Below are 25,815 nucleotides of genomic sequence, written 5' to 3' on the forward strand. Positions count from 1 at the left end.
AACAACTAAGGGGATGAATTAAAAAAAAATAACTTATGTAAAACGTGTCTTTTTCATCTGAGCTTTAATGAAAACTAGAGGTTCTAAGAAGTAGAAATGAGAAGGGAGTTCATTGGAGAAAGGCAGTCTATTCTTTACCTAGAAAAGAGAGATGGGGTATCATGTGCAAGGAATACTAAAAAAGCTGATTTGACTAGACCATAGAGCTTATGAAAGGGAGTAATATATAACAAGAAAAGTAGATAGGTAGGTTTGAATCAGCTTTTAAAGATCTTTAAATGCCAAACAGAAGAATGTGTATTGGAACTTAGAAGTAACTGGGAATCACCAGAGTTTTTTGAGTAGAGGAATAATTTCATCTCTGTGGTTTAGGAAAATCACTTTAACATCAGTATGTATGGTGGTTCAATTGGAGAAGGAAAGGATTGGCAAAAAGAAGATCAATTAGGAAGTGAATGTAAGCCTGGAAGAGATAAAGCCCAGAACCAAGGATGTTGTCACTTGAGTGTAGCAGAAGGGGATGTATATGAGAGATGTTGATGAGACAAAATTGATAAGACTTGAAAACTGCTTAGATACATGAAGTGAAAGAAAGTGGAACCAAGAATGACTCCAAAACTGTAAAACTGGGTGAATGGGAGTATGATGAAGCCAACAACAATAAAAGTGGTTTGAAAGAGGATTGGGTTTAGGTAGAATGATAACAAATTCTATTTTGACAAGTTGAATTTGCTTAGGGATAATTTTGGTTAGAGGTTCATGGCCACTACCTAGAGTAGGAATTCTTTACCCAGAGTCCTTTTACTTGTTTTTTTAAATACTCTGATATTTCAACATAATTGTTTTTCTTTGTAATCCAAGTTATTTTCTTTTATTTATTTAAAAATATTCTGCAGAGTCGATAAGCTTCACTAGGCTGCCTAAGGTATTTATGACCCATACAAAAAAAGAGACCTTGGTCTATACAAAATTCTCAAACATTCAACAAAACATTTTTCACTACCTGTCAAACTTGCTAAAAGTTCAAGATATGAACCCTGCTCTCAAGAAGCTTGTAATGGAGTTTGGAAGAGAAAAATGACAGATATCATACATAATATTATATAATATATATGCACTCACATGGAACAGTTCATAATTAGGTGCTAAATTTTGTCATAGAAACAAAAAGTTGTAATTATTAAAGAGAGAAAACTTAGAGGAATCAGGGAGAGAATAGACAATTCAATTCAATTCAACTCAACTAATATTTATTAAATAACTATGATGTTCACACCATTGCACTGGTTACTCAGACTATAATAACAAAAAATGAAGTGATACCTTCCCTCAGATTTTATATTTAAACATGAGGATAAAACATGTATACAACTAAATATATAGGAAGCAATAGAAAATTATTTCAGAGAGTTCTAGTAACTGGTAGGAGGAGAAAGATCAGGAAAAACATTAAAGGAGGTGTTGCTTGAGTTGTGCTTTGTAGAAACCTAGGGCTCCCATAAGTCAACTCAGTCGCAGAGAATCACTTGTTCAATGTTAGAAGGTAAAGGACCATACAGCAGAAGTTAATTGGGAAAAAGCCATCTGGCCAATTGGACTATGATGGAAAATGTAGGAAAGAAAGTAAAACAGGACATTTTATGTTTCATAAGTAAAAGGAAGATATCCATTCTGGGTGAATGAAGATGGCATAAATTTATGTTATGAGAGATTAGGGAACCCATGTGAATTTGCTTTTATATCGTTTACTACCTTTTAATGCTTCTGACTAAATGAATACATACACACATACACACACATACACACACACATACACATACACACACATATATGTTGTCAGATTTTTATTTCCAGATAATAAGTTGAGCATCTCAGGCAAAGACAAAACAAAACTTAATATGTTTGCATTTGAAATTAATCCATGTCTAAAATAAGATCTTTAGCCTGAAATAGCCAAGAAAAATTTGGAACATGTAATCATACAAGATATTTGTCACTGTGCAAGTGGCTTATTTACTTTGGTTTTCTATTCTAAAATGGTATGAGCCATTCTTATTTACCTTCATGGGCATTATTCATCCATTTCAATTCTTTATTAGCTTCTCTTCTTTATATTCATTTTCAAATAGCATCCTGACAGGGTTATAAGAAAAATCCCTTCCCCCCCCAACCTTGAGGAATAAATAGGCTTGGCTTGAAAAAAAAGACAAAAAGATTTGCTAATAAATATCAATAGCTTTTTTTTTTTAAATTAAGATTAATAAAAGAAAAATATGCCCCATTTCCTGGAAATGTGCTTATTACTACAACACAGAATTGTACTGCTGTAGCCTTATAAAGGATAACAGAATCACATAAAAGCAAAATCTTGACATTAGGAAAGGCAAATTTTCTCAAACCATAAAAGAGTACAGTGAACATGTCACATGAGGTGGAGCAAAGAAGGCACTATTTTATTTCCTTGTCCAGCTGTCTCTGCCTGGATCTTCACCATTCCACCCTTTCTCAGATAGTTTCAGGCTTGTGAGATCCCTCCAGCTGTGCCACTCCCCATAGCTACCCATCCCTCCCCCTGAACAGCATTCTTTCTTTCCTGCCAAATGGCACTTAAGGGGAATGTTTTCTACTTTGAAAATACCACTCAAGGGTCATTTCTACCACGAACCTTTTTCTTATTTTCTAATTAAATGTTGTGACTCACTGAAGAAAAGAACAAAATGCAAGGGCTTTTGAAAAGTTTTTTTTAAAGAAATGTTAAAGTTTTAATAGTCAAACATTCATTGCAGAGAGTTATTAGCCAAAAAAGCAAACATAGTACATTTATATATTTATACTGAGAGGCATAATGATTAGAACAAGCACATTATACATGCTTCATAAATGTTAATTGATTGATTTATTGATTTTTTCGAATTTGAATTCTAAATGATTCTTATCAAAACTTTCCAAATCTGTCTTATTTATATTCTGTACTACCATTTTACATGAATTCAGTTTAAATCTTTTTATTCTTTCCAGGAGTATCCAACAATTGGACAACTTATAGAGAAATTGGTGCAAAATAATGTTTTATTGATCTTTGCAGTGACAAAGGAGCAAGTTCATTTATATGAGGTAAGAAAGCTTCACTCTGGGGAATTCCTTCAGGGAGGTGTTATGCCTCATAGTCTAGCATTAACTCTATAAGTTTCACACATGGAAAGGCAATTAGATAATCATTAACACAAAAAATGCACTGGGAACTTTATGAAATAGGGCAGAGAGTGTGGAAAGGAGAAACAGGAATGATGGGGGTTGGAGCACTCATCAGAATAGACCTATGTTATTATTACTCAAGTTAGGAGAAAATTTGAGACTGAGCCACAGGAAAGGAAGAAAAATGAGATTATCTTTCCCTTGAAATTTCCCTCTGTTTTTCTTTTGACATGGATTGGGGAGTGGAGTGGGAGCTGACTGAAAGCCAAAATGGATACAAAACAAAAGTGGAAAGTTTCAGGACATAGAGCACATAGAGAATCCATGCACTGCCTCCAGAACAACAACCAAAAAACCCTGCAAATCTGCAGTTAAAGTGTAGCATTTATGAACAGTAATTTTACTTGAATTAAATATGTAGGGAAGAGGGTGGGGAGTGTTAAGGGTGTGGCCCTACAAACATTTTTTTTTGATTCTTGTAGAGGCAGGTAGGTAGTGCCACATGCAATAGCTTGGCAGACCATTCAAGGAGTACTGAATCCAAATCGTCTCAGTTATTTTTGTAGCTGAGTGACCCTGGATAAGTCATTTTATATCTTAGTCTATTTCTTCAACTATAAAATGGGAATGATAATTATAGCGTCTACCTCTTAGTGTTATTGTGAAGATGGAATATATAAAGAGCTTTGCAGATTGTCTGGCACAGAGTAGGCACTTAATAAATGCTTATTTGCTTCTCACATTTTTTTGCAAATCAATTACACATACATGAATACACACACATGTATATGAGCATAGAAATAGTCCATAGTGGAGTCCATAACCAAATGGGTCAGAGAATTGAGGCAATTAGGCATTTAATTCAGTTCCCTTCCTCAACATATTCATCCCCTCACCCAAATTAAATTAGCTGAGTTTGCAATTCAGCTTTAGGATTGAATTACCAGATAATTGCTTCCACTCAACTTGTCACTGTTCTCTGACTGCAAAGCTGTAAAAAGCCTATTTCATAGCAGCCTAAAAAACCAGTAGACAGGAGTCTCCAATATATACTGCTTATTTGGTCAAGTTATCCATGATGAAAATAGAGAAACTGATTTTCTTAGGTTTTTTTTTTTTCATTCATGTGGAAAGAAGGGCATAATGGATCAAAGATCAACTTTGCAGTAAGAATAATCAGGGTTCAAGATGTGGATCACTTACTAACTTTATAGAGTTTTGGAAATGTTGACCTTATTTAACATGATCTTCAAATTAAATTGTAACTCATTGTTCAGCCCAAAACCACCCTTAAACTTATGACAAGTTCTGCAGAGTGAAACCAGGTCAAGATCTGATCTTGTATTCATGAGATGACAGTAGTGAATTCCAAGGTGAGACTGCTTCTCCTTGTAAACTAAGGAAGTCCCCTGTCAGAATACATGTTCTGAAGAGGCTTTGTTCCTTTTTAGAATCATATGGCATCACCTGATCTGGCCATTTTCTTAATGCTTTTTTAATGTGTGATAGTTGTTTCAGTGCTTTAAGTGGTAGAATTGCGGTCAAGATAAAAATACCCTCCAATACAATGGTGGGTCTATTCTTCCTTTGATCCTTAGGGCTAAGTCAGGGGGAACTCGGAGTGGAGACTGAAGTTCCTATAACAGCAGGGGTTCGTGTTTAGAATGGGGGAAGTTGCACAAAGACTTTTCTCAAGGAGCAGTCAGGAGAATATGATCAACGACCCGAACACTGAATTCCCAAGCCTACTTTTTTAATGGTCTTTTAAAAAAAACTACCTACCCTTTTCTATACCTCCTCATGAGTGCTATTTAAAAAAAAAAAAAAAAAAAGAAGTGGTGATAAAAATGGTTGAAATGAAAAATGACTAAAAGGCAACAAAGGAAACTGAAGATATCCAATGGAACTTCCTTCCCAGGGGAAAAGAGAAATAGCATTTTTGATGAAAAGATAGAAGTTCAAGATCCCCAAATTAAGAGCAGACGCATATTTTCTTTCTTCTCACCACACTATAATCTTAAAATCATTAAATTAAAAGTACAGAGGAAGCCATCAAGTACAAGGCAACATGGATCTTATCTTATCTTACAGATGAAGCAACTAAGGCCCAGGACCATGAGTGCTTGGCCAAGAGCAAAAAAGGGAATAGGTCTCAGAAGTGGGATTTGAACACAGATTCTCTGACCCCCAAGCTGGTCTTTTTTCTATTGTGTCTGGATAGAGAGAATTTGCCTTGAGTTTTTTGGGGTCCTTTGGCTGTCACCAAATTAAAGGAGACAGCCACAGCTAAATACCAGTTCATGGGCTATGAGAAAATAACTAAAATACATTTGGGATTTCACTGACCACTCACTGAACCATTTTTGCTGGTCTGTTTGAGAGAACAATTTGTCTCTGTTTAAATACAGTGCTGGTCTATAGGCCAGGCACAACATTGCACTAAATAACCTGCATAGAAACATAAAAAAGCTGATACCCCATTTTGATGATAAAGAAAACTGCAAATGGGCCCAAGATGGCTTAAATCCCTTTAAAAGGAACCCTGTGAACAAAGCATATCACCTGATAACTGATAACTTTGATATGAAGAAAATAAACTACTGACGAATTAGTGAAAATTGAAACCCTTGATAAGAATAAAGTAAACCAACTGAATGAGTAAATTTAATGGAAATTACTGAAGGAAAGTTACTTATAAAAGTAAAGGATTGCAAAATTGCATGCTTTCTTAGCTTCAATAGCAGAAAGAAAACATGCTGGGAAGGTGGGCGCTGTAAGTGGAGATGGGACCAAACCTGTGACTTTACTGGCATAGGGAACTTTTTTTGAGGAAACTTCATCAATGCAGATAGCAAATATTCTTGTGGCCTTACATTCTTGGATAGTTACATGAGTCAATAGGAAGTCAAATATTTTACCCAAGGTTACATATCTTGTATGTTTTAGATGTGAAACATGAAGTCAGGTCTTTTTGATTCTCAGGCTAACCTTCTATCCAGTTTGCTTCTCAATTAGATGCACACCATTCTCAGCAAATATAGTTTACATTTATATTAGAGGACCTTAGACATCACGTAGCCCAGAGGTTTTTAACATTTACAGTACAGATGAAGAAAATAAGACCCAAAAAAATGAAATGAAGAAGGAAGGAAGGAAGGAAGGAAGGAAGGAAGGAAGGAAGGAAGGAAGGAAGGAAGGAAGGAAGGAAGGAAGGAAGGAAGGAAGGAAGGAAGGAAGGAAGGAAGGAAGGAAGGAAGGAAAACAATGAAAAGAGATTCTTTTAAAAATTTAAAAATTACTTCGTAGCCTGACATTCGGATTTTAAACTAGGCTTGTTTTTGAACAATAGATGAACATATTGTGTGTGGTTTATACTTGAAATCTTTTAACTTTGGGAAAGCAGTGAGGTAGCACAATGGATAGAGCATTGGGCCTGGAATCAGGAAGACCTGAGTTTAAATTCAGACACTTAATTAGCTATGTGTAATCTTGGATAAGTCACCTAATCCTATTTGCCTCAGTTTCCTCATTTGAAAAATGAGATGGAAAGGAAAATGGCAAACTACTTTAGTATCTTTGCCAAGAAAAACATCTCTGAAATGACTAAACAACAACAAGTACCTGCCAGTGTCTGCATTTTGTTGACATGGCATCCCAAAACCTAGGTTTATCTTTGTGTCTCAATGAGGTATAATAATAGGACCTCCATGAAAGTTCTTAGTTTGATAAAATATCAAATAATGATATGATTAAAATTTTAAAAACTATTCCAAAAGTTTTAGTGCAGTTTTAAGCTATTTAAGTTTTGAATTGTAGTAAGAATTTTGGGAGACATTGTATAATATATAATTGTAATATGATAATATATAGCAAATCCCCATTATCATGTAATTATCAGATATCACATATATCATACATGGAACCTATTCTTTTCCAAATAGATTGCTTTTCATAAATTTGTTATTATTTTGTTTCTTGTTTATCCAATTACAGAGATAAGAATACTTCATAGATTAAGTAATTTTAAGTTGATTAGATTCTTAACCAGTTAATACCAGTCAGACTCTCTCTTAGGGCAAATCTAGCTTCTAAATTTTGGGAGGGTATTCTATAATGTTCATCTATTGCCAGTAGTAAGTTTTCATTATTTTTCAGATGCAATGAGTATAATTCTCAGGCAATAAATGGTTGCTTATAACACATGAGAATGCAAATGCACAAAACTTTTGGTTTTCTCCTTTCTTCTTTCTGTTCATCAAATCAGCATTTATTTCACTATTCACCACAAGCATAGAGAAGCAAACTACAAATTAGTTTATTTTGGTAACTTTTAGCAACTCCTATTTTTAAAAATTACAGAATGATGGAAAAGCTCAACAATATTGACTCAATTACCAGTTAATAACATAATAATGAGCATTTATATAATACCTCCTATATGCTAGGCATGATGCTAAAACACTTTACAAATATTATCTTTACAAATTCATAATATCTTTAATTTGATATTAATAATTTAAATCACCTTTACAAATATTATTTGATTATCACAACCACCTTTGGACATGGGCACTATTATTACCCTCATTTGGTTTTAATGATGACTTCAATGATTTAGAGAACAGGAGACTAGGGTTCTCCTCTAGGCTCTACTATTAACTAGAATGGGATCTTCAGTCATCATAGAATGAATGCCAGACTTAGAGTCAGAAAGAATTGTATTTGGAATTCTGCCTCATATGTTTACTAGTAGCATGATCCTGCACAAGTCCATAAATCACTCTCGACCCCAATTTCTTCCCCTGAAAAAATAGGAATAATAGCATAGTCTTGTTGAGATGATTAAAGAAGTTAGTCATGTAAAATACTTTGCATATCCTAAAATGATATAAAAATATTACTTGTCATTGTCATTATCATCATTAATATCTACTATATTCTAGTGGAAAAACAACAATATAAGCTCAAAGAGTTTACATTCTAGCAGAGGGTTGCAAATAAATAACATATTTTTGGAGGAGACTGAAAGTGAACAGGCACTAATCCTAAGGAAATAAGAAAAAAGGTTTCAAGTAGAAGGTAGCATCTGAGCTCAGCCTTAAAGGAAGGTAATGATTAGAATAGAGATAAAGAGGACATTCATTCCATATATTCTGCCATTCAATAACAGAGAAGCACTAGATTCAGTAGCCCAGATTGGGTTAGAGCATAGAATATATGAAAAGGATAAGTCTGGCTGAATCATGAGAACCAGACTGAAAGTCTTAAAATGTCAAACTAAAGATTTTGTATTTTATATTTTATTCTACTAAAAAAATAAGAGGATTGTTGAAGATTCTCATGTAGAGACTCAGTCAGAAATGTGCTGGAGCCAGATCAGATTGTTTCAGGCGCCAATTGTAAAGTTTTCTTTGGGACCATTTACACTTTGGAAATTGATAAATGCTACAAATCAAACTTATTTTTTGTTGATTGTCTAGACTAAAGAAAGTAAAAAAGAAAACACTAGTAATATGGATTAAACTTAAAAGTATAAACTATAATATATTTAACATATTAGATTATATGTTGTCTTGGGGAAAGAAGAGGTGAGAGAGGGAGAAAAATTTGAACACAAAGTCTTACAAAAATGAATGTTGAAAACTATCTTTACATTTATTTAGAAAAAATATTATTTTTTAAAAAATTTAAAGAAAAATAATAAAAAATAGAAGCATGGACCATATTTATTTCCTTCCACCCAAGCTAATTAAACAATTATCAGAACTCTCCTGAATGTGATATGTTCATATCTATGCTTTAGGATGATTGCTTTAGCTACTGTGTCGAGAATGGGTTGGACTTTAGGCAAGGCAATTCATCTCTTTAGGCTTGGGTTTCTTCATCTGTAAAATGAGGACTTTGGACTGATTTCTGAGATTCCTTCTAGCTCTCATATTTTCTGAGATTAAGAATTTCCTGTGGCTTTCAATTATCTCTGGACAGCTAGTAAAGAATAATTGACTATCATATAATTCATTCTTCAGCATGATCTAGGAAGTTGTTTTTCCTCTTAAATATGTATTTTCAAATAAAGATATTTCATTTTTCTATTCTTGGTAGGAAATAAAATCATCTAAGAGTAAAAGAGCCAACTTTCCAGAATATGGAAAGTTTCTATCTAGCCTGATAAATTATACTTGCTTCAAGTATGATGTAAAGGGATCTTGACAGCCGTAGTTGAAGCTATCTGGGAACAAAGGGTGTAATGAGAGCCAGCTGCCTTCTATTTATCCATTAAAGCAATAATTCTCTCCAAAAGAGAGAATTTGAAAATAAAACTCATGCCCTCTGATTACAAGGGCAGAGTGGTTTGAATCATGTTGCTTCTTAAAAGACAATGAATCAGTCCAATCAATGTTATCCAGTAGTTCTAACAATGAAATGTCACTAGTACTTATCCCTTGGATTATATATAGCACTTTTCCTCTGGAGCGCAATGTCCCATAATCCAGTTTTTAAAAGCTGCAGGAAAAAATGAGCAGACAATCAGTTGGGTCCCATCAAAAAAAAAAAAAAAAAAAAAAAACCTAATGGTTGATGTGAGTAAAAGGCCTATATTCTATAAAAATCCCACATACTAATTTACTGTGAATTCCATAATTCACAAATCCAGAAACAAGATGTACTTTACCTCTAGGCTTAACTACCTCTCAAACAGCCCCTAAAATGCAGATGTTTCCCCAATGTAAATGGAGAAAGCACTTCAAGGGGTGCTGGATTGTAACGGAGATTTTTTTTGCTACATTTTGCTTTGTGGCTCAGAATTTCAGCTTTTATTACTGTATTAACCTTTCCACTGCAGCTTCTTGGTTGAAAGAGGGCACATAAAGTCAGCAAATGAATCAGCCAGCAGATATTGTTAAGGTTATAATTTTAAGTACTAAATTTTAGAGCTGGAAAGGAAAGGGACCTTAAAGAATATCTGGCTTACTTCCTCTCAATTACAGATTTGGAAACATAGGCCTAAAGAAATAAAATGAGTGCTTCTAGGCCACACAACTTGTTAATGGCAGAGCTGGACCTGGAATTCAGGTCTTTTGACTCCAAGTTCAGAGCTCTTTCCATTACCTGGTACTGCCTCTGGCTACAGAATATCACATTCATCTATTAATTTCTATTAATGGCTGTAATCATGGCAGAGCTTCGTTCATGAATTCTTTCATTTAATAAGCATTTACTAAACACCATCCTCTTGCTTAACTAAGTCTGGGAGTGCACATGTAAACAAAAGAACAATTATTGCATTTAATTATTATTCTTCACTTCCTTGGCCACTACCCAGGAATAATTCTGGCACATGCATTTCTCTAAAGAGAATGCATAATGCCTTGTACATTATTGTTTTTCAATCATTTCAATTTTGTTCAACAATTTGTGACTGTGGACCTCTGAACGTGGGGTTCTCTTAGCAAAGTTATTGGAGTGGTTTAGCATTTTCTGCTGCAGTAGCAAACAGTGAGACTTGCCCAAAGTCACACAGCTAGGAAGTGTTTAAAGCTAGATTTGAACTCAGATCTTTCTGACTCCCAAGTTCAGTGCTCTGTCCATCACACCACATAGCTGTCTTGCCCAAGGAGGTGTTTAATTAATAAAGGCCTTTGAATATCTTCCATACCATATCATTTCCATGCTGTTTTCTTGTATGCATGAAGTATTGTCTACACATATGAAATTTTGGTACTCTTTATGCCAAGTACGTAGGGTCCTGAAGTATTAGAGTATAATTTCAATTCTTTTTAGAAATTGACATACTACTCTCTGTTAGACTTTGTACTTACTTCCCTAAAAGTTCTGCATAATATATAGGGGTTGCCCCCAAATTGCTTAATAGCCTTAAAGTGAATCTAAATTAATTTTGCCCTAAAATGGTTTTTAATCATGACAACATTTCTTCCTTTGATAATCAATGAATGTCATGTGGAAGTGACTCTATAGTATTTGAAAACTATATTGTAGATGGCAAACTTTGGTACATCCTACCAGTGGATCAAATAGTATAGTGCATGGTTGTTGTCCTAGAATCAGACTTATTAAATATGAAGAAAGAAAGTCACCAAATAATAATTGTTTTGATCAATAGAAAGAATTCTTTATTGTGCCATGACTGATTTAAAAGGATCACCTCCTCAATGATCAGATCACTGGAAATATTCATTAAGAAAATGTGGCTAAGTACATATCTATATTTATATATAGACATATGTATATGTATGTACACAAAACACACATATGTGTGTACATATATACACATATATTTATACTCTTTGTGTTTATGTGTGTGTATGTTCAGTAAATGCTTCTTGATCAATTAATGAAACTGTGGAGGTACAAAGATTCTTTTAAGTAAATGGCAAAATCAAGGTTAGAAAGGAAGAAGAGAAGGGAAAGAATTTATTAAGTATCTACTATGTGCCAGAAATTATATTAAGTTTATAAATATTATCTCATTGATTCTCACAGTAAGTGCTATTGAAGAAACTGAGGTAGACATTAAGTTATTGCCTGAGAATCTTACAGTTAATAACTGTCCAAGGCTGGATTTGAATTTGGGTCTTCTTTACTCCAGGTCCAACAATCTATTTAATACACTATCTAGAAGCTAAATGAACCCATGTGAATATAAAATTTGCTCTAAATTCTTTTATATGTCAGTCTCGTTGGATCTACCTACTTCCCTGATATCAAATAAACAGATTAATTTATTAATGAATCCCTAGTTCAACTTATTGTTTTGAAAAATTGCTTCTTGGATGTCATTCACCACAAGCTAAAAAATATTACATTCAGTTATATTCTAGCTCTGATATCTTCCATTTCCTTAATTTCTTATTTCTTTGGACCATAGATTTAGAAGGAAATTGGATGTCAGAGACCATCTAATGCAATACCATCATTTTTACAGGTTAGGAAATTAAGCCTAGAGAGTTATAATGATTTGTCCAACATCACCTGACTAGTGAGTTGATTGGCAAAGTTAGGAATAGAATACAGGGCTTTGCATTCCAAATCTGGCACTCTTTTTACTCCACTATCTGCCATCTGCCAAGTACCTTCTCTTGCCTCCCCCAACCGTGGGCAAAAGGGATGTGTAAGAAGGATAAAATAAAGCTGACTACTTAAAAGTTCTCTTTTTGTATTGTGCATTGATGAGATAAAAGTAATGTCATCAACTTTAAAATTGAGGGTACAATAAGAGCTCAGATCGTTATGGTAAAACTGAGCTACATACCAATGAGTCAATGTGAACTAAGCTTTGGGATTGGGTTAGGAGTTACATTTCTTGAAGTATATCTTCAAATAACTTCTATTATTAGCTTTCCTGTTTCTTTCCCATGCTTCTTATATGACTCCAAAGTCTAAGCTGCCCTAGAGCCTCAAAATGCTAAGGGTCATTAAAATGTTTTACTTTATTAAGGGCAACATGACAACAAGCTTCTATTCAGATCAGTTACCTCTATCCCCTTAGGACTTTATGTATATTAACTGTTAGGTTCTGATGATCTGAAAACATAGCCCAATCATAACTTCTAGAGAATGGCATGGACAATAGTAGCACCAGGTGGTCAGGTATGCTTTATGATCTGAAATGCTGAAGAAAGGAAGGAAACAAGCTTGAAGTACTTATAATTTACCATGCACAATGCTGAGCATTTGTCAAATATTTCCTCATTTGTTCTTCACAACTACCTTAGGACATAGATGTTATTCTCATTTTACAGTTGAGGAAATTGAGACAGAGATTAAGTAATTTGCCCAGGTCACATAACCTGTAAGTATCGTAGGTCACATATGAACTCAGCTTTTCCAACTCCAGGCCCAGCACTCTATCTACTCTCTCACTTCAATACCATATTATTTTGGATTTGGCACCTGGTGGCATCAAGGAATAGCCCCATCAATGATAGCACAAAGCTATTTGAGTATGCAAAGGACAACTGCCCTGACTTGGTTGCTAACAGGAGAGTCATAGATAAGAGATATTAGAGCTGAAAAGGAATTTAGAGGTCATCTAATCCAATCCCCTCAGTTTACAGAGGAAGAATATGAAGCCCAGAGAAATTAAGAATTTTACCAAAGTCACAAAGGCAGGATTGAAACCCAGGACCTCTGAGTGAGAGTCAATTTTGGGACATGCTTCGACTACTATCTGAGATGCCAAAAGATATTCCATAGATCAGTGCAAGTCTTTTAGGTCATTAGATCCTGAATAATTGCACAAGGAAGCGATTTTTAGAAAAAATTAAAGCTGCTTCAGATTGAAAGCAATTTGTAAGATTTTCATTTTCCTATAGTTGCTGTCATTGCTAGAATAAGCCAAAACACAACAGCAGCTGCACAAAATCTCCCTCAGTGACATTTGGAAGGCATATCCTCCAGTTGGCCCAACCTAGACCTTCACCCTGTGAGACAACAGGAAAGGATACAGTAGAATGGGAACTTTGTTGTATAATTAGAATTGGTAAAGGCATCAGGCTTAAGATGCAAGGTTATCAGAATCATAGAATCAAAGTAATGTCAGGGATCTCAGCAACCACCTGATCCAAGTTATACCAAGAAAGAATCCCCACTCCAATACACCCAACGTGTAGATGAACTGCCTCTAGCAGGATAAACACAGAGCAAAATTTGCAACCTTTATTTCCCTAGATACCATAACCCTCCTTAGGTTAATCAATCAACGAGCATTAATGAAGCATTTATCCTGGGCTGTGCTAAAACAGTGAGGCAAAAATGACTTCTGCCCTCACAGAGCTTACATTTCAATGGGGAGATAATATCTGTATAAATAAACACAAATAAGTTGCACATATAATGTAATAGTTGAAAAGTAACCTTGTGGGGATCTCTAGAGGTTGGGTGGAACCAAGAAAGGCCACCTGCCAAAAGTGGGTGGCCTTGGAGCCGAGTCTTAGAGGAAGCCAGAGATTCTAAGAGACAGATGTGAGGAAGGAGAATCTTATAGATTTTTACTGGCTTTGGGGCAGCCAGTAAAAAAGGTACAAAGATAGGCTCTGGAGTGTTGTGTGCAAAGAACAGCAAGAAACAAAGCATGCAAACGCCTTTTTAACAGCCCTCACACATGCACACCTGTTTTCTGTTTTCTTTTCCTCCTTCAGATCTTTCCTAAGAGTTATTCTTCCAAATTTTATTACCTGCTATTTGGTCTGCAGAGCACATAGGCTGTTACTGAAGCAGATCTCTTCCTCTTAAGAGTTTTATAAGTATTAGGACCAGCACTGCTGAAAGAAATCTGCCGTCTTTCTAAAGGCTCAAGTAAAATTATTAAGGGAGGATCTAAAATAGCTCTGGTAACAAATATCTGTCCATTGTCCCTTTTCTTTGATTCCTGAATACAAGCAGCCTTGTGTGTTAGCTTGTTTCAGAAGAGTGATATATTGGGCCGCCATTCTTTTTTCCCTTATCATTCTCCTAGCTACTTCTGAAGGCACACTCAGCTGAATACAAGAATATCTTGGCTGACAAGATAATTACATCCAACAGCAGGCTGGCAGAAAAGGAGGCAGCACCCAGAAAATTTCTCAGCCTACCTAGTCATTGCAGAAGCCAACTTCAATCTAAGCACCCTGATTTAATTAGCACACTCTCCTAGCTACCTGCATCACCGTGGAATTCTGACAATGGAAGGCCTAAAGGCAAAGCAGATATCATGCAGCACAAAGATAGAAATTCATGCTACACTAGTGCCAGAAACAATTACACATTCTTCTTGGGATCTTGGGTGTCCTAGTAACACAGTATGGCCTGGAGGGGAACTCTTGCATAAAGCTAGGAGCTCTGCATTTACAGATAATGAATGTAAGAACTTGCAAGGGAAAAATAACCCATGAGGATGAAAAGCCTCATGGGGGGAAAAAAAACTTTCTGATTTATTTCAGAAGTAGGGACCTTCTTGGAGAATCAACCTGATTTCCCCCCTAGGCTCAAGAACAAATACCTCGTTCCCATAAAAGAGGACATCTCCAGAAAAGAGTTGCCATTCCTTTGACCAGATAAATAGTACAATATATTCCAGAAAAAAATTACTTTTGCTCCTAAACTTTTACTGTTTTCTCCCTTTTTTTTTTAAGTCTTTTTTTCAGTTTAGAGAATTAGTGAGTATTATTTTTATTCTCTAGAAGAACATTATTCAAATCTATGATTAATACCCAGTTGGAGATATTTACAATTACCCCTTCCATATAGGCCATAGTGTCCCGGGGACCAGGAAAATTTTGTAAAATCTTTTGACCCTCCCTTCATGCCAAAAAAGAAATCTGAATTATGATAAAATATGTTGTTATTATACAATACTATGCATATATTTTATGCATTTCTGAGTTTCTAAACTTTTTCTGTGTCATTTGTTGGAGTCTTGTGTGTTTTCTATGGCTTTTGCAAAACTCCCCCAAAATTCCCATTTAATTTCTTATATGAATCCATGATATATCAAAAACAGCAGAAGAGAAAATGAGGAAGTAGAAGAGATAACTGTATATTAGTTTTTGTATTCAGTTGCATTGGTTATTTGAGACAGTAAAAACCTCAGACCCCACCCAAAGTTTCTTCCAGGGGGTAGGAATGGGGAAGCCATTTTTCCATTTATTCTCTAAGCCTGACTAATAGAATCTTGAGAATCTATTTGTCAGTCTAGGGTCAGAGGGATCAGAGTTTGCCCCTGCAGCAGATAAAGGTCAGTTTAAGTTGGTAACCAGAAAACCCCTGTCTTTGAGATCTTTTAGGATTCATTCATTCCATAGACATTTATTGTCTACTGCATGCAAAGTACTGACCACTTCTAAAAAAGACACAAAAGTTTGGACAAGATATTCCCCGCCCTCATCAAACTTACAGTCTACTAGGGAAATAGTATACAAATATAGATGCCTATAATACGCCTATAATACACAATACTACATGATAAGTGCATCAAAAATTTGGAAAACAAGGGGTCAGAAGAGTCTCGAAGGAATAAGCTCCTACTCAATCTGGAGAGATCAGGCAGGGTATGGAAATTATCTGTAATATAAAACTATAGTTGTGTGACCTTGGGCTAGGAACTCTACTTACTTGGCACTGTTTCCTCATTTATAAAATTGGAGAATTAGGCTGAAAGTTCTCTAGGGGGACCCCTCTAGCTTTAACATTAAAATATCTTAATATTGAAATAGTGACATATATATCCAAGAATAGCTTGATCCCAAAGAAAGTTGAAGCATGTAAGGAAATTTTTTTAAAAATTTAAATATATATATATAAATCCCCTTTGAAAAATAAAAATAATAAAAGGTATGCAATAATACTTAAGAATGTTTCTAAGGAAAAGTTCCACTTAACATCACCAATCCAACTAATAAATAAAATCCAGATCATTTTTATAAAGCATTCTAGAAGGGACTGAATTACAATAATTAGCTGGGTAAGCATCCTGGCTTTGTTCTGTTATGCATTTCAGCCAGAGAAATAGATGTTTCATGGTTGTAATGTTGCCTAAATCAGTACCACTTCCCTTTCCCCACCAAAAAAAAAATCTACATAGTTTAAATAATTATTCAAAATTAAAGAAATCATTCTTTACATTAAATGTAAAAATATATTTAAAACTTTGTTAAGTGCAAACAATAAAATTAAAGTAGCAAAGTAAAAAGTAAAGTAGTAAAAAGTACTTCTAATATATACTGGGGTATATAAACCTGCTCAGACTGTCTCTTAAGATATGATTGTTAAATTTTCAAAGTGAGTATTTATAGCTCAGAAATCAGCAAATGCTACAAATCAAGGTTTGGTTATTGTTTTATTGATTGTTTAAAATTAAGAATGTGACAGAAAAAATCTTAATAATGCAGCTTAAATTTAAATCTTTTTAAGTGTACTTTTTTTAGAGAGCTGGTTGTTAAACATTTTTATATTCCACTGAATATAACAAAAAATTTAGAAAATTGTTCAACAAAACAAAAACCTAAGGCACAGAACATGAGAGTTAAGGAAAAAAAGATATGGATCATTTAAAAGATACAAATAAAAGTGTCTCTTTGACACAGAAAGAAAGTAAAAATGAGATAATTAACAGCAACCATTTTAATTGTGCCCATAAATCAGGCTGCAATCAAAATAAATTGTTCAGTGAAAGAGAAGACCATGACAACTTGCTAAAACTTCGGAAGAGGTAATATAATACTGGAGAAAGATCTACAAACAATGTGACAAGTACATATATAAAAACTCCCCTCACCTGCATAAAAATTAACTGGATTAAGTATACCCTTTAGATAAAATGCAACAAAAACCATCAAATATATATCCATATAAAAATTGTAAATTAAAACTATGAAAATGTAAAGAAATAAAAGATAGTGGATGGCATGATGGATAGAGAGCCCATCTTCCACATTTTAAAACTGCCCTCAGACATTTGCTAACTGTGTGAGCCTAAGCAAGTCACTTAATAAAGATAAAAGTGGAAAACCACTTCAGTAGCTTTGCTAACAAAACCCCAAATGGGATCATAAAGAACTGGACATGACTGAACAGCGAAAATAATATTAGGACCACTACCCCCAATAAGAATATATTTCAGTTATTTATAATATAAACTCTGAGAAAAGAGGGAGTAACTTTCTCAACAAAATGTTTTTTTATTCAATTGTTTCCCATTCTTTGTGACCCCCCTAGGGGTTTTCTTGGTAGAGATACTAGAATGGTTTGCCATTTTCCTCCATAGCTCATTTTACAGATTAAATGGAGGCAAACAGGGTTGACAGATAGAAGTGTCAGATGGGATTTGAACTCAGGAAGATAAGTCTTCCTGATCCCACACCCAGTGCCCTAATCACTATATCATCTAGTTGTCAAATACAAAATCTATACTTCAGTAGCTGACAATGATTAAAAAAAAAATTCACTAAAATTGTGTGGCGTGTAGAAAAGAACAAAGTATTTTGAGAACAAAGTGGCATGGAATTTAAGGAATGTTTTAAGTAAAGAGTATTTGTTTAAATTAAGAAGTAGGACAAACTTCAGATGAATCATAGGAGGGAAGAAGGTGGAGGTAAGAAGTAGTAAGGGGGAAAGAGAGAGAAAGAAAGAAAGAGAGACAGACAGAGAAAGAAATGAAGACATAGAGAAAGATAAGGGAGAGAAATATGGAGAGAAAAGAAACTCAGTATAAGCAAATGCGACACAATTCAAGGGTTTTTGTGTTTCTGTTATCAACTCCTATTGATCCCTTCTCAGAATAGTTTTCTTACATTTACAATTGAAGTAATTTTTTTCCTATCCAAGTTCTCAGATGTTCTGAAATTTATACATGAACCTCAATTTCAGAACTCTTGTTTAATTGTAGTTTGTGCAAGATAGGGTGAATACTGGGAAAAGACTCTTTAAAAACTAAAAAAAAATTTGCACTAAAATTATATAACATTATGTTTTCTTAGTCAATATAAGCCAACTTTATTATTTGTTACTTATTTAAAGCTAGAAATCTTAATAATGGAATCAACTGCCCCCTCTTGATATCTATAGGGCTGTACATCAAGAGGGAATATACCATATCCAAAGCCCAAAGAGAATCTGTGTGCTGCTCTATATGTCTGGTTTTGTACACTATTGAATAAAAATATGCCATTATATAATCAACTTTTGATTATCTGTACCAATGAGGGGATATTGGTATTGTTTGCCTATAAGCCAGAGGATCGCCTTTCTGCTTATATTCCAGTCCCAAAGAGAAAGAAAAAGATCTAACCTCATGATAGGCTTGGAACAATCAGAGCCTCAGGAAATCAAACCTAGAACAAAATTCCACTAATTAAGAGTTAAAATCCACAGTAGACGGTCAAGGTGGGGAATAAGGGAAGTAATCATGGAGGACCATTCAGGAGCAAACATTATCATTGCACTAATTCAGCCATGATTACCCAATGTATGAAATGTTAACAATGGCAATTGGTATCCAAAACCAGGATCAAGCCAGAGGTTGTGGAAAGTTGGAAAACTACCATATAAAAGCTAATGTTGAATCAACAAGGTTCTCATGTCCCACGCTTTTCTCAACTATTTGGGGAAGGCCAGACTGCCAGGGAGAACTATGGCATTTATTAGTTACTTTTCCATCACTTAATCAATGGCTCACACCTGGCATCTCCTACTCTAACAAGCGACCTCAGCAAGGAAAGTGGTAAATGGTAAAAAGTGGTAAAATGCTTTCCATTTTGTCCGTCAGTCCCAATTTTCTAAATGACCATTTGCTGATGTTTTATCTTTTCCTAATAGGTAGCTATAAAAACATACATAAGATAAACATAACCTGATGACAAACAAGAAAAATTTTTAAGACAAGAAAAAAAGCAAATAAAAAAGGCAGAGGTAGGAATGGAAATCTTATGAAATTGTAGAAAGAAATCAAGGAGAGCAGTAGGGGCACAGGAAAATGCAGCCCTGAATATCTAAACCAGAAAAAGAGGCCTCAAAACTTGCTGGGTGGCATCATAGGGAGGTGGCCCCTGCAGCACATCCATAAGCCATAATTAGGATAGTCCATGGACTGATAATTGAGAAATGAGTGATAGAAATTCAAGCCCAAGCACACTAGTTGGCATTTCTAATCAGCTTCTGTGCTATTGTTTACCAACCCCACGATTCCTAATTTCCAAGAATAATCTTCTAAAGAAACAATGCTATAATTCATAACAGCCAGGCATGCAAAATCTTCCTTCTCTACCATAAAACATGTTTAATCATGCTGATTTACAATAGCTCTTTAGTGCTGTAATGAAAGAGAGGCATTTGATACATACTATTTAAAGGAATCATAACACTCCTGGAGATTTAAAGTATAATTTTTAACAGCATTAGGCCAGGAAGCCAAATTGTCCATGTTTATAAATAATTATTTGAAATACTTTGGGGAACCAACATGCAGAATTTAATTAATACTTTTCTTTGACACAATTTTTAATATTATCTCTTGGCATTGCCACTGACTGCCAAGTCCTTTATACCCTCACACTAGTGGTTATCAGCAAAACTGATTAATGTTACCTCCTAGTTTGAATAGCCTACTGCTAAATGTTGTGCCACATGAAAGAGGATAACTGTGTCAAAAGAAATGTATCAGTTTGACTCCACCATGAGAAAGCTGACCAAAATTCACAAGATCAGTTGGACCATTGATTTTGGAAAATATCTGTTACACCTCTACTACTGTGGGTTACCATAAATTTATCAGGAACGACAACTTCATACGACCTTTGAGATCCATAATTCTTTTGTTTAGAAACTTTAAGCTTCCCTTTGCTAGGTCCTAAAAGCTACCTCCCAGTTAAATTCTCCTTGGACCAGTTAAATTTGCATACTTTTCAGCTTCTATGAGGATATAGAACATGAGGTTTGTATATCATAGACATGTAGAGATGTCTAGCAGGAAATTGGTTATATATGGCTGAAGCTCAGGAGACAGGTTATTATTATTAATACTAATATTATTTGACACAAGGACACTCTCAAGGTCTCTCTGAAGAACTTTGGAATTGACCATGTAACATGGGAAACACTGGCACAGGACTGTCCATTATGTTGTACCCTCATCAGAGAAGGTATTCTGCTCTATGAACAAAACAAAATTGAGGTAGCTCAGAAGAATTATGAAATGTGCAAAATTAGAGAATCTACCTGAAATGTTCACATGGCTTATTTGTGCCCAACCTATGGCGAAACATTCCTAGCTCATATTGGTCTGATTAGTCATAGTCAGATATATTGTAACTTGACTCTAACATAGTGATGTTATTTTGGCCCTCTTTGAGAATGAAGGACAAGAACCAACCAACCGACGTTTATAATAATAGTTAATAAGAATAGTTTGCAAATATATGGTGCTTTAAGGTTTGCAAATATCATCTTATTTGATCCTTGTGACAACCATAGGGCCTTCATTTTACAGATGAGAAACCTGAGGCATACAGAGGTTGTGACTTACCCAGAATAATACAGCTTGTAAGTGAAATGAACTCATCATTTGAACCACCTACTGCCCGGATTAGAGTTAAATTAGTAGTACAGAGATAATAACTGAACTCATAAATATTATTGACATCCTCAAGGAGATAATGCAGAGAAAGAAGAGGAAAACATCCCAGCACAGAACTTTGGGAGTCCCTTGTGTTTCATGGATCAGGGAAGGATGATAATCCAGAAAAAGAGACTGAGAAGGAATAAACTATACACATAGAGAAAAAGCATGTGCAGCAAAGCAGCATCATAGAAGGAAGGGAAAAGAGTTTAAAAGGAGAGGGTGAAGAAGTATCAAAAGTTGTTTTTTCTTCATTCATTCTTGAAGACAGCTGACATCAGAGAGGGGATACAAGTGAATTGGATTTAAGTGAGGGAGGGCTGTGCAAAATCATTTGCTCTTGCTTTCCACTCCAGAGCCATCTGGGTCCAGTGGCAAGATATAGATTAGGATAACTAGAAAGGTCAAAAAGGAATAAGACTGAGAAAATGACCTGAGAAAAAGTCATTAGATTCAGAAACTAAGAGAGCATTCATTGTCACGAAAAGAGGAATTTCAAATGGTGAGTTTGGACACATTACAAGGAGGTAACAAATGAATTTGAGCTAAAGAAAAAGAGGCAAATAATTTAATTTTTTTTAGTTTGGGGGAAAATAGTTTAATTAAATAACAGAATAAAATCCACTGATTTTAAAATTTAAATCCATTGATTTAAAATTTTAAAGTAAAATGCAGTCATTGCACAAAATGTTACAGGAAACCACTAAGAGAAAGGAATAAGGCAGCAATGAATTTAGAAAGCTTTTTCTAAAGATTTGGTCTTGAAAGGAAAGAGAGATACAAAATAATAGTTCCAGAGAATGACAGTCAAGTCAAGGTCTTATAGGGATTAGAAAACATAGACATATTTACAAGTAGCAGGGAAAGAACCAAGGAATTCAAGGGCAGAGGACAATGTATATGTGAATTTTGTGTGGTTACAATGATGATGGGGGGAAAAAGTGAGACTAGAGTAGGGTGAAGTTTAGGATGACACACAGAGGGATGTTGCCAGTAGGCATGGTGACAACTCCAAATATTCTTGAGTCTCTCTCCCTGGGTTGGGATTAGCTTGTTCACTTCACCTATACCTACTTCAGCAGGTTGAAATGGTTACTCAGAGGAATGGCCATAATCTATAACTCTACTCAGAGTTATGTCAGGATCCAAGGAGTAAGCTTTGTATATTACTATTGTCACCAATATTAGATGTTGAATTTTAAAATGTTAAAGGCTCGTGTGCCCCAATGGTGTATTTCCCATCTATCTATCAGCCACATTCAATCTTCATCAAAATTTTGCTGAAAATGCAAAGCAAACACATAATATTCATATAATATTCTACCAATAAATATCACTTACACTCTCTCACCAAAGCATATACTGTCAATGGAGAGAGTGGGTACACACTTAAAAGTCCTCCAGTTATGAATCATATAGGAAAAGCTCTTTGGTATGTGTATCTTCTGTATTTAACTAATACACTACACTGTGCTGTTTTATACAGGGCTTAACATCTCACTGGTCAAAACATTTTCAGTTAGACAACTCTCTTCACTGAGAGTCAGTCTTGTTTAATTCTCAGCTTCCAAACTATTTGTCTTTTCTACTGAGTTTATTCCTTAGTGGAAACTATAGTATCAGTCAGTTTCAGATTCAGGTTTAATTTATGCCTTCAAGTGAAGTAATATTACACTCCTTTAGGAAAAGACATTGACCTTTACCCCAAAACAAATAAGACCCTTTATTTTACATTCTCCATATTCCTTCTTCTTATCAGCAGTTGGCAGAGAGGGAACTCCAGTTTTTCATTGGATGACCAATATGTCCAATAACAAATGACAGTTCAGAGACAAAATTATGCTCTCTCTTTTAGATCATTTTGAAATGTACCCCTTTTTTTCTTAGTTCAGCAACTAGATGCTTTCTACAAATGTCCTTAGTTAGTTAGTAATCAGTTGTCATATTGTCTATAATCAGGTAAATTATGTTTGTCTCATTATCACAAAACAATTCTGCCATCTAAGTTATGAGCCTAAAAATTCTCTCATTCTTTGTATGCAAATAAGTAAAGGAGACTGAATTATCCATTTATTCCAGTATTCTATGGCCAATCATATTCAAATAAGTAACTGCTATCTCAGAACATTTAAGTTTCATTTAATTTAGTAATTGCTTCTTTAAAGCAGATCAATAGATCTATAACTTAGATAAGTGAATTTATCAACAGTTTCTCTATAGAACCTGAAAGAGACTTTTATCTCAGGCAATTGAATTGCCAAGGATCATATTCTTAAATGTAGATTGACTATAAGCCATACTAATAATAAATAATTTTAGAAAGAGAGAGAGAAAGAAAAATTGAAAGATAGCATATTATGACAAAAGAGAAGAGTTTCAGAGCTGGGGTGGGGCAAGGAATGACAATAAAGTAGTTATGGATGATGGTGAGATCATGGTGGAATGAAAGTGTAGATTATAGAAATATAAGAGTAATGGATTAAGAAGCCAGGGTTTTAGTGGGGCGATGAACATTTATAATTAAAGTCCTATGATATGGTGATAGGATTGGGGTAAATGGAAATACCGCGACCTATGAACTGTTTGACTCAAGAAAATTAGAGTACCAATCATATTCCTGAGTTCAAATATGGCCTCAGATACATACTAGCTATGTGACCTGGAACAAGTCATTTAAACCTGTTTGCCTCAGTTTCCTCATCTGTAAAATGGTTTGGAGAAGGAAAAGGCAAATCACTTCAGTATCTTTGTTAAGAAAACACCAAATGGGGTCATGAAGAGTCAGATATAACTGAAAACAATGGAACAAATTATTTCTACATCATACATGAGAACACTCAAATTCAGAGGGTCAAATGACATAACTAGTTACCAAATGAATAGATGGACCCAGACTCAAACACAGGTCTTCTGGGTCCAAAGCTCTTTCCATTATACCATACTGTCTGTCACCCAAATTAAAAGGTGATAGTAATGGATAGCAAAAAGATGGTGGTCAACTATCACTGACAACCATGGAAAGAGACAGTTAACATGCTACCTACAAGGGATGAAATCAAAAGCTATACAGTTTGGCTCAAGAATGAACTACATAGAGTCCATTAAGGTCAAAAGAAAAGAGTTTTATACCTCAATAACCTCAGAGGCTTATGACATTGTTCTTATGCTCCAAAATCAACCATAGTAGGCCACAAAGGAGAGCAGATCCATCAGGGTTAATCAATAGAAGCTATCCAAGTAATTCATTATTTCTAAGGGCAACCAAGATATTGGTCATTAAGATCTAGACTCTAGAGACTCGTGTGGCCTGGTCAAGTTGCTTATTTGCCTTAGTTTCGTTAACTGTAAGATGGAGGGAAATAATGCCAGTTAGTCAGGATTTATAGGAAATAAATGCTTTGGGCTTCTTGAGAAAATGTGAATTCAAACTATTAGTTTTATTATTGTTATTGTTACTATAAGTCTTGACTCCTTTTCCGTTTTAGAAATATGGCCTTTGACTAAGTGAACCACAGAATCTTAGATTTCCCCAATGACAATTCTGGCCAATCCACTTCTTACTTGAATGTAGGAAGCAAAATACATGACTTGGGCTTCAGTTTCAAAGGAAGCATTATTTTATCATCTGGAGCCTGTTTTTACTGACCAATTGAATGGAGGTGACTACAATCTGTAAATTAAAACAAGTATGTTTCTCAATTACTACTGGGCAAACATTTTTATTCTTCTTTGTTTATAGAATTATGCCAAACTTATTCCTGGAGCTACAGTAGGGCTTCTTCAGAAGGACTCTGGAAACATCCTTCAGTTGATCATCACAGCTTACAAAGTATGGAACCTTATTGTTTCTACATTGTGTGTGTGTGTGTGTGTGTGTGTGTGTGAGAGAGAGAGAGAGAGAGAGAGAGAGAGAGAGAGAGAGAGAGAGAGAGAGAGAGAGAGAGAGAGAGAGAGAGAGAACGAACTGAACAAAACAGAAATGATTGCTATTTACATTTAATCTGAGTCATTAGGACACAATTACCAAATGGGGCTTAGCCTGGGACCTCTTGGTGGCCAATTAATAAAAATCAGATTGGTTTGGTTTAAGACATGGTCCTTAAGAAAAAGAATCTAGCCAGCAAATCCCAAAATATCTTGGGAGGATTCAGAGCTGCAAAAGAAAAGAAAAAAAAATACTTTTAAAATTAAATGCAGATAAAAGTATGATATCCTATGTGGACAGAAGGAGGATTGAATGTAAATAGCAATCATTTCTGCTTTGACCAGAAACCCAGATGGTCTTTCCCTCCCAGATTTATTTATTTAGGTATTTTGATTGTTGTTATTTGCTTGTTTGTTTGTTTTTGGACTAGGTGAAAGTGGAGATTATGCCTCAATTGTTTCTTAGCCTTAATTACTGAAGGGTGCAGCCTTTTTCAAACTGAGACCTGTTAAAGAGTTTAGCTTAAAAAGGCTTAGCTTTTAAAAGTTTAAAAAGATCTCCCATTTCATCCAGGGCCATCTCCAGT

At 34.9% G+C, this 25,815-nt stretch overlaps 1 protein-coding gene across 1 annotated transcript in view; it reads left to right on the forward strand.

The window, feature by feature from the left end:
- Positions 1–25,815, forward strand: part of ITGB6 (integrin subunit beta 6) — an 84,088-nt gene that overhangs the window by 18,695 nt on the left and 39,578 nt on the right. The window contains exons 8-9 of the mRNA XM_074303316.1: positions 3,019–3,114; positions 25,044–25,133. Coding sequence (XP_074159417.1) covers positions 3,019–3,114; positions 25,044–25,133 — 186 coding nt within the window. The remainder of the gene's footprint in view (positions 1–3,018; positions 3,115–25,043; positions 25,134–25,815) is intronic.

Source organism: Sminthopsis crassicaudata, chromosome 3 (genome assembly GCF_048593235.1).
Source record: "Sminthopsis crassicaudata isolate SCR6 chromosome 3, ASM4859323v1, whole genome shotgun sequence".
Classification (NCBI taxonomy): domain Eukaryota; kingdom Metazoa; phylum Chordata; class Mammalia; order Dasyuromorphia; family Dasyuridae; genus Sminthopsis; species Sminthopsis crassicaudata.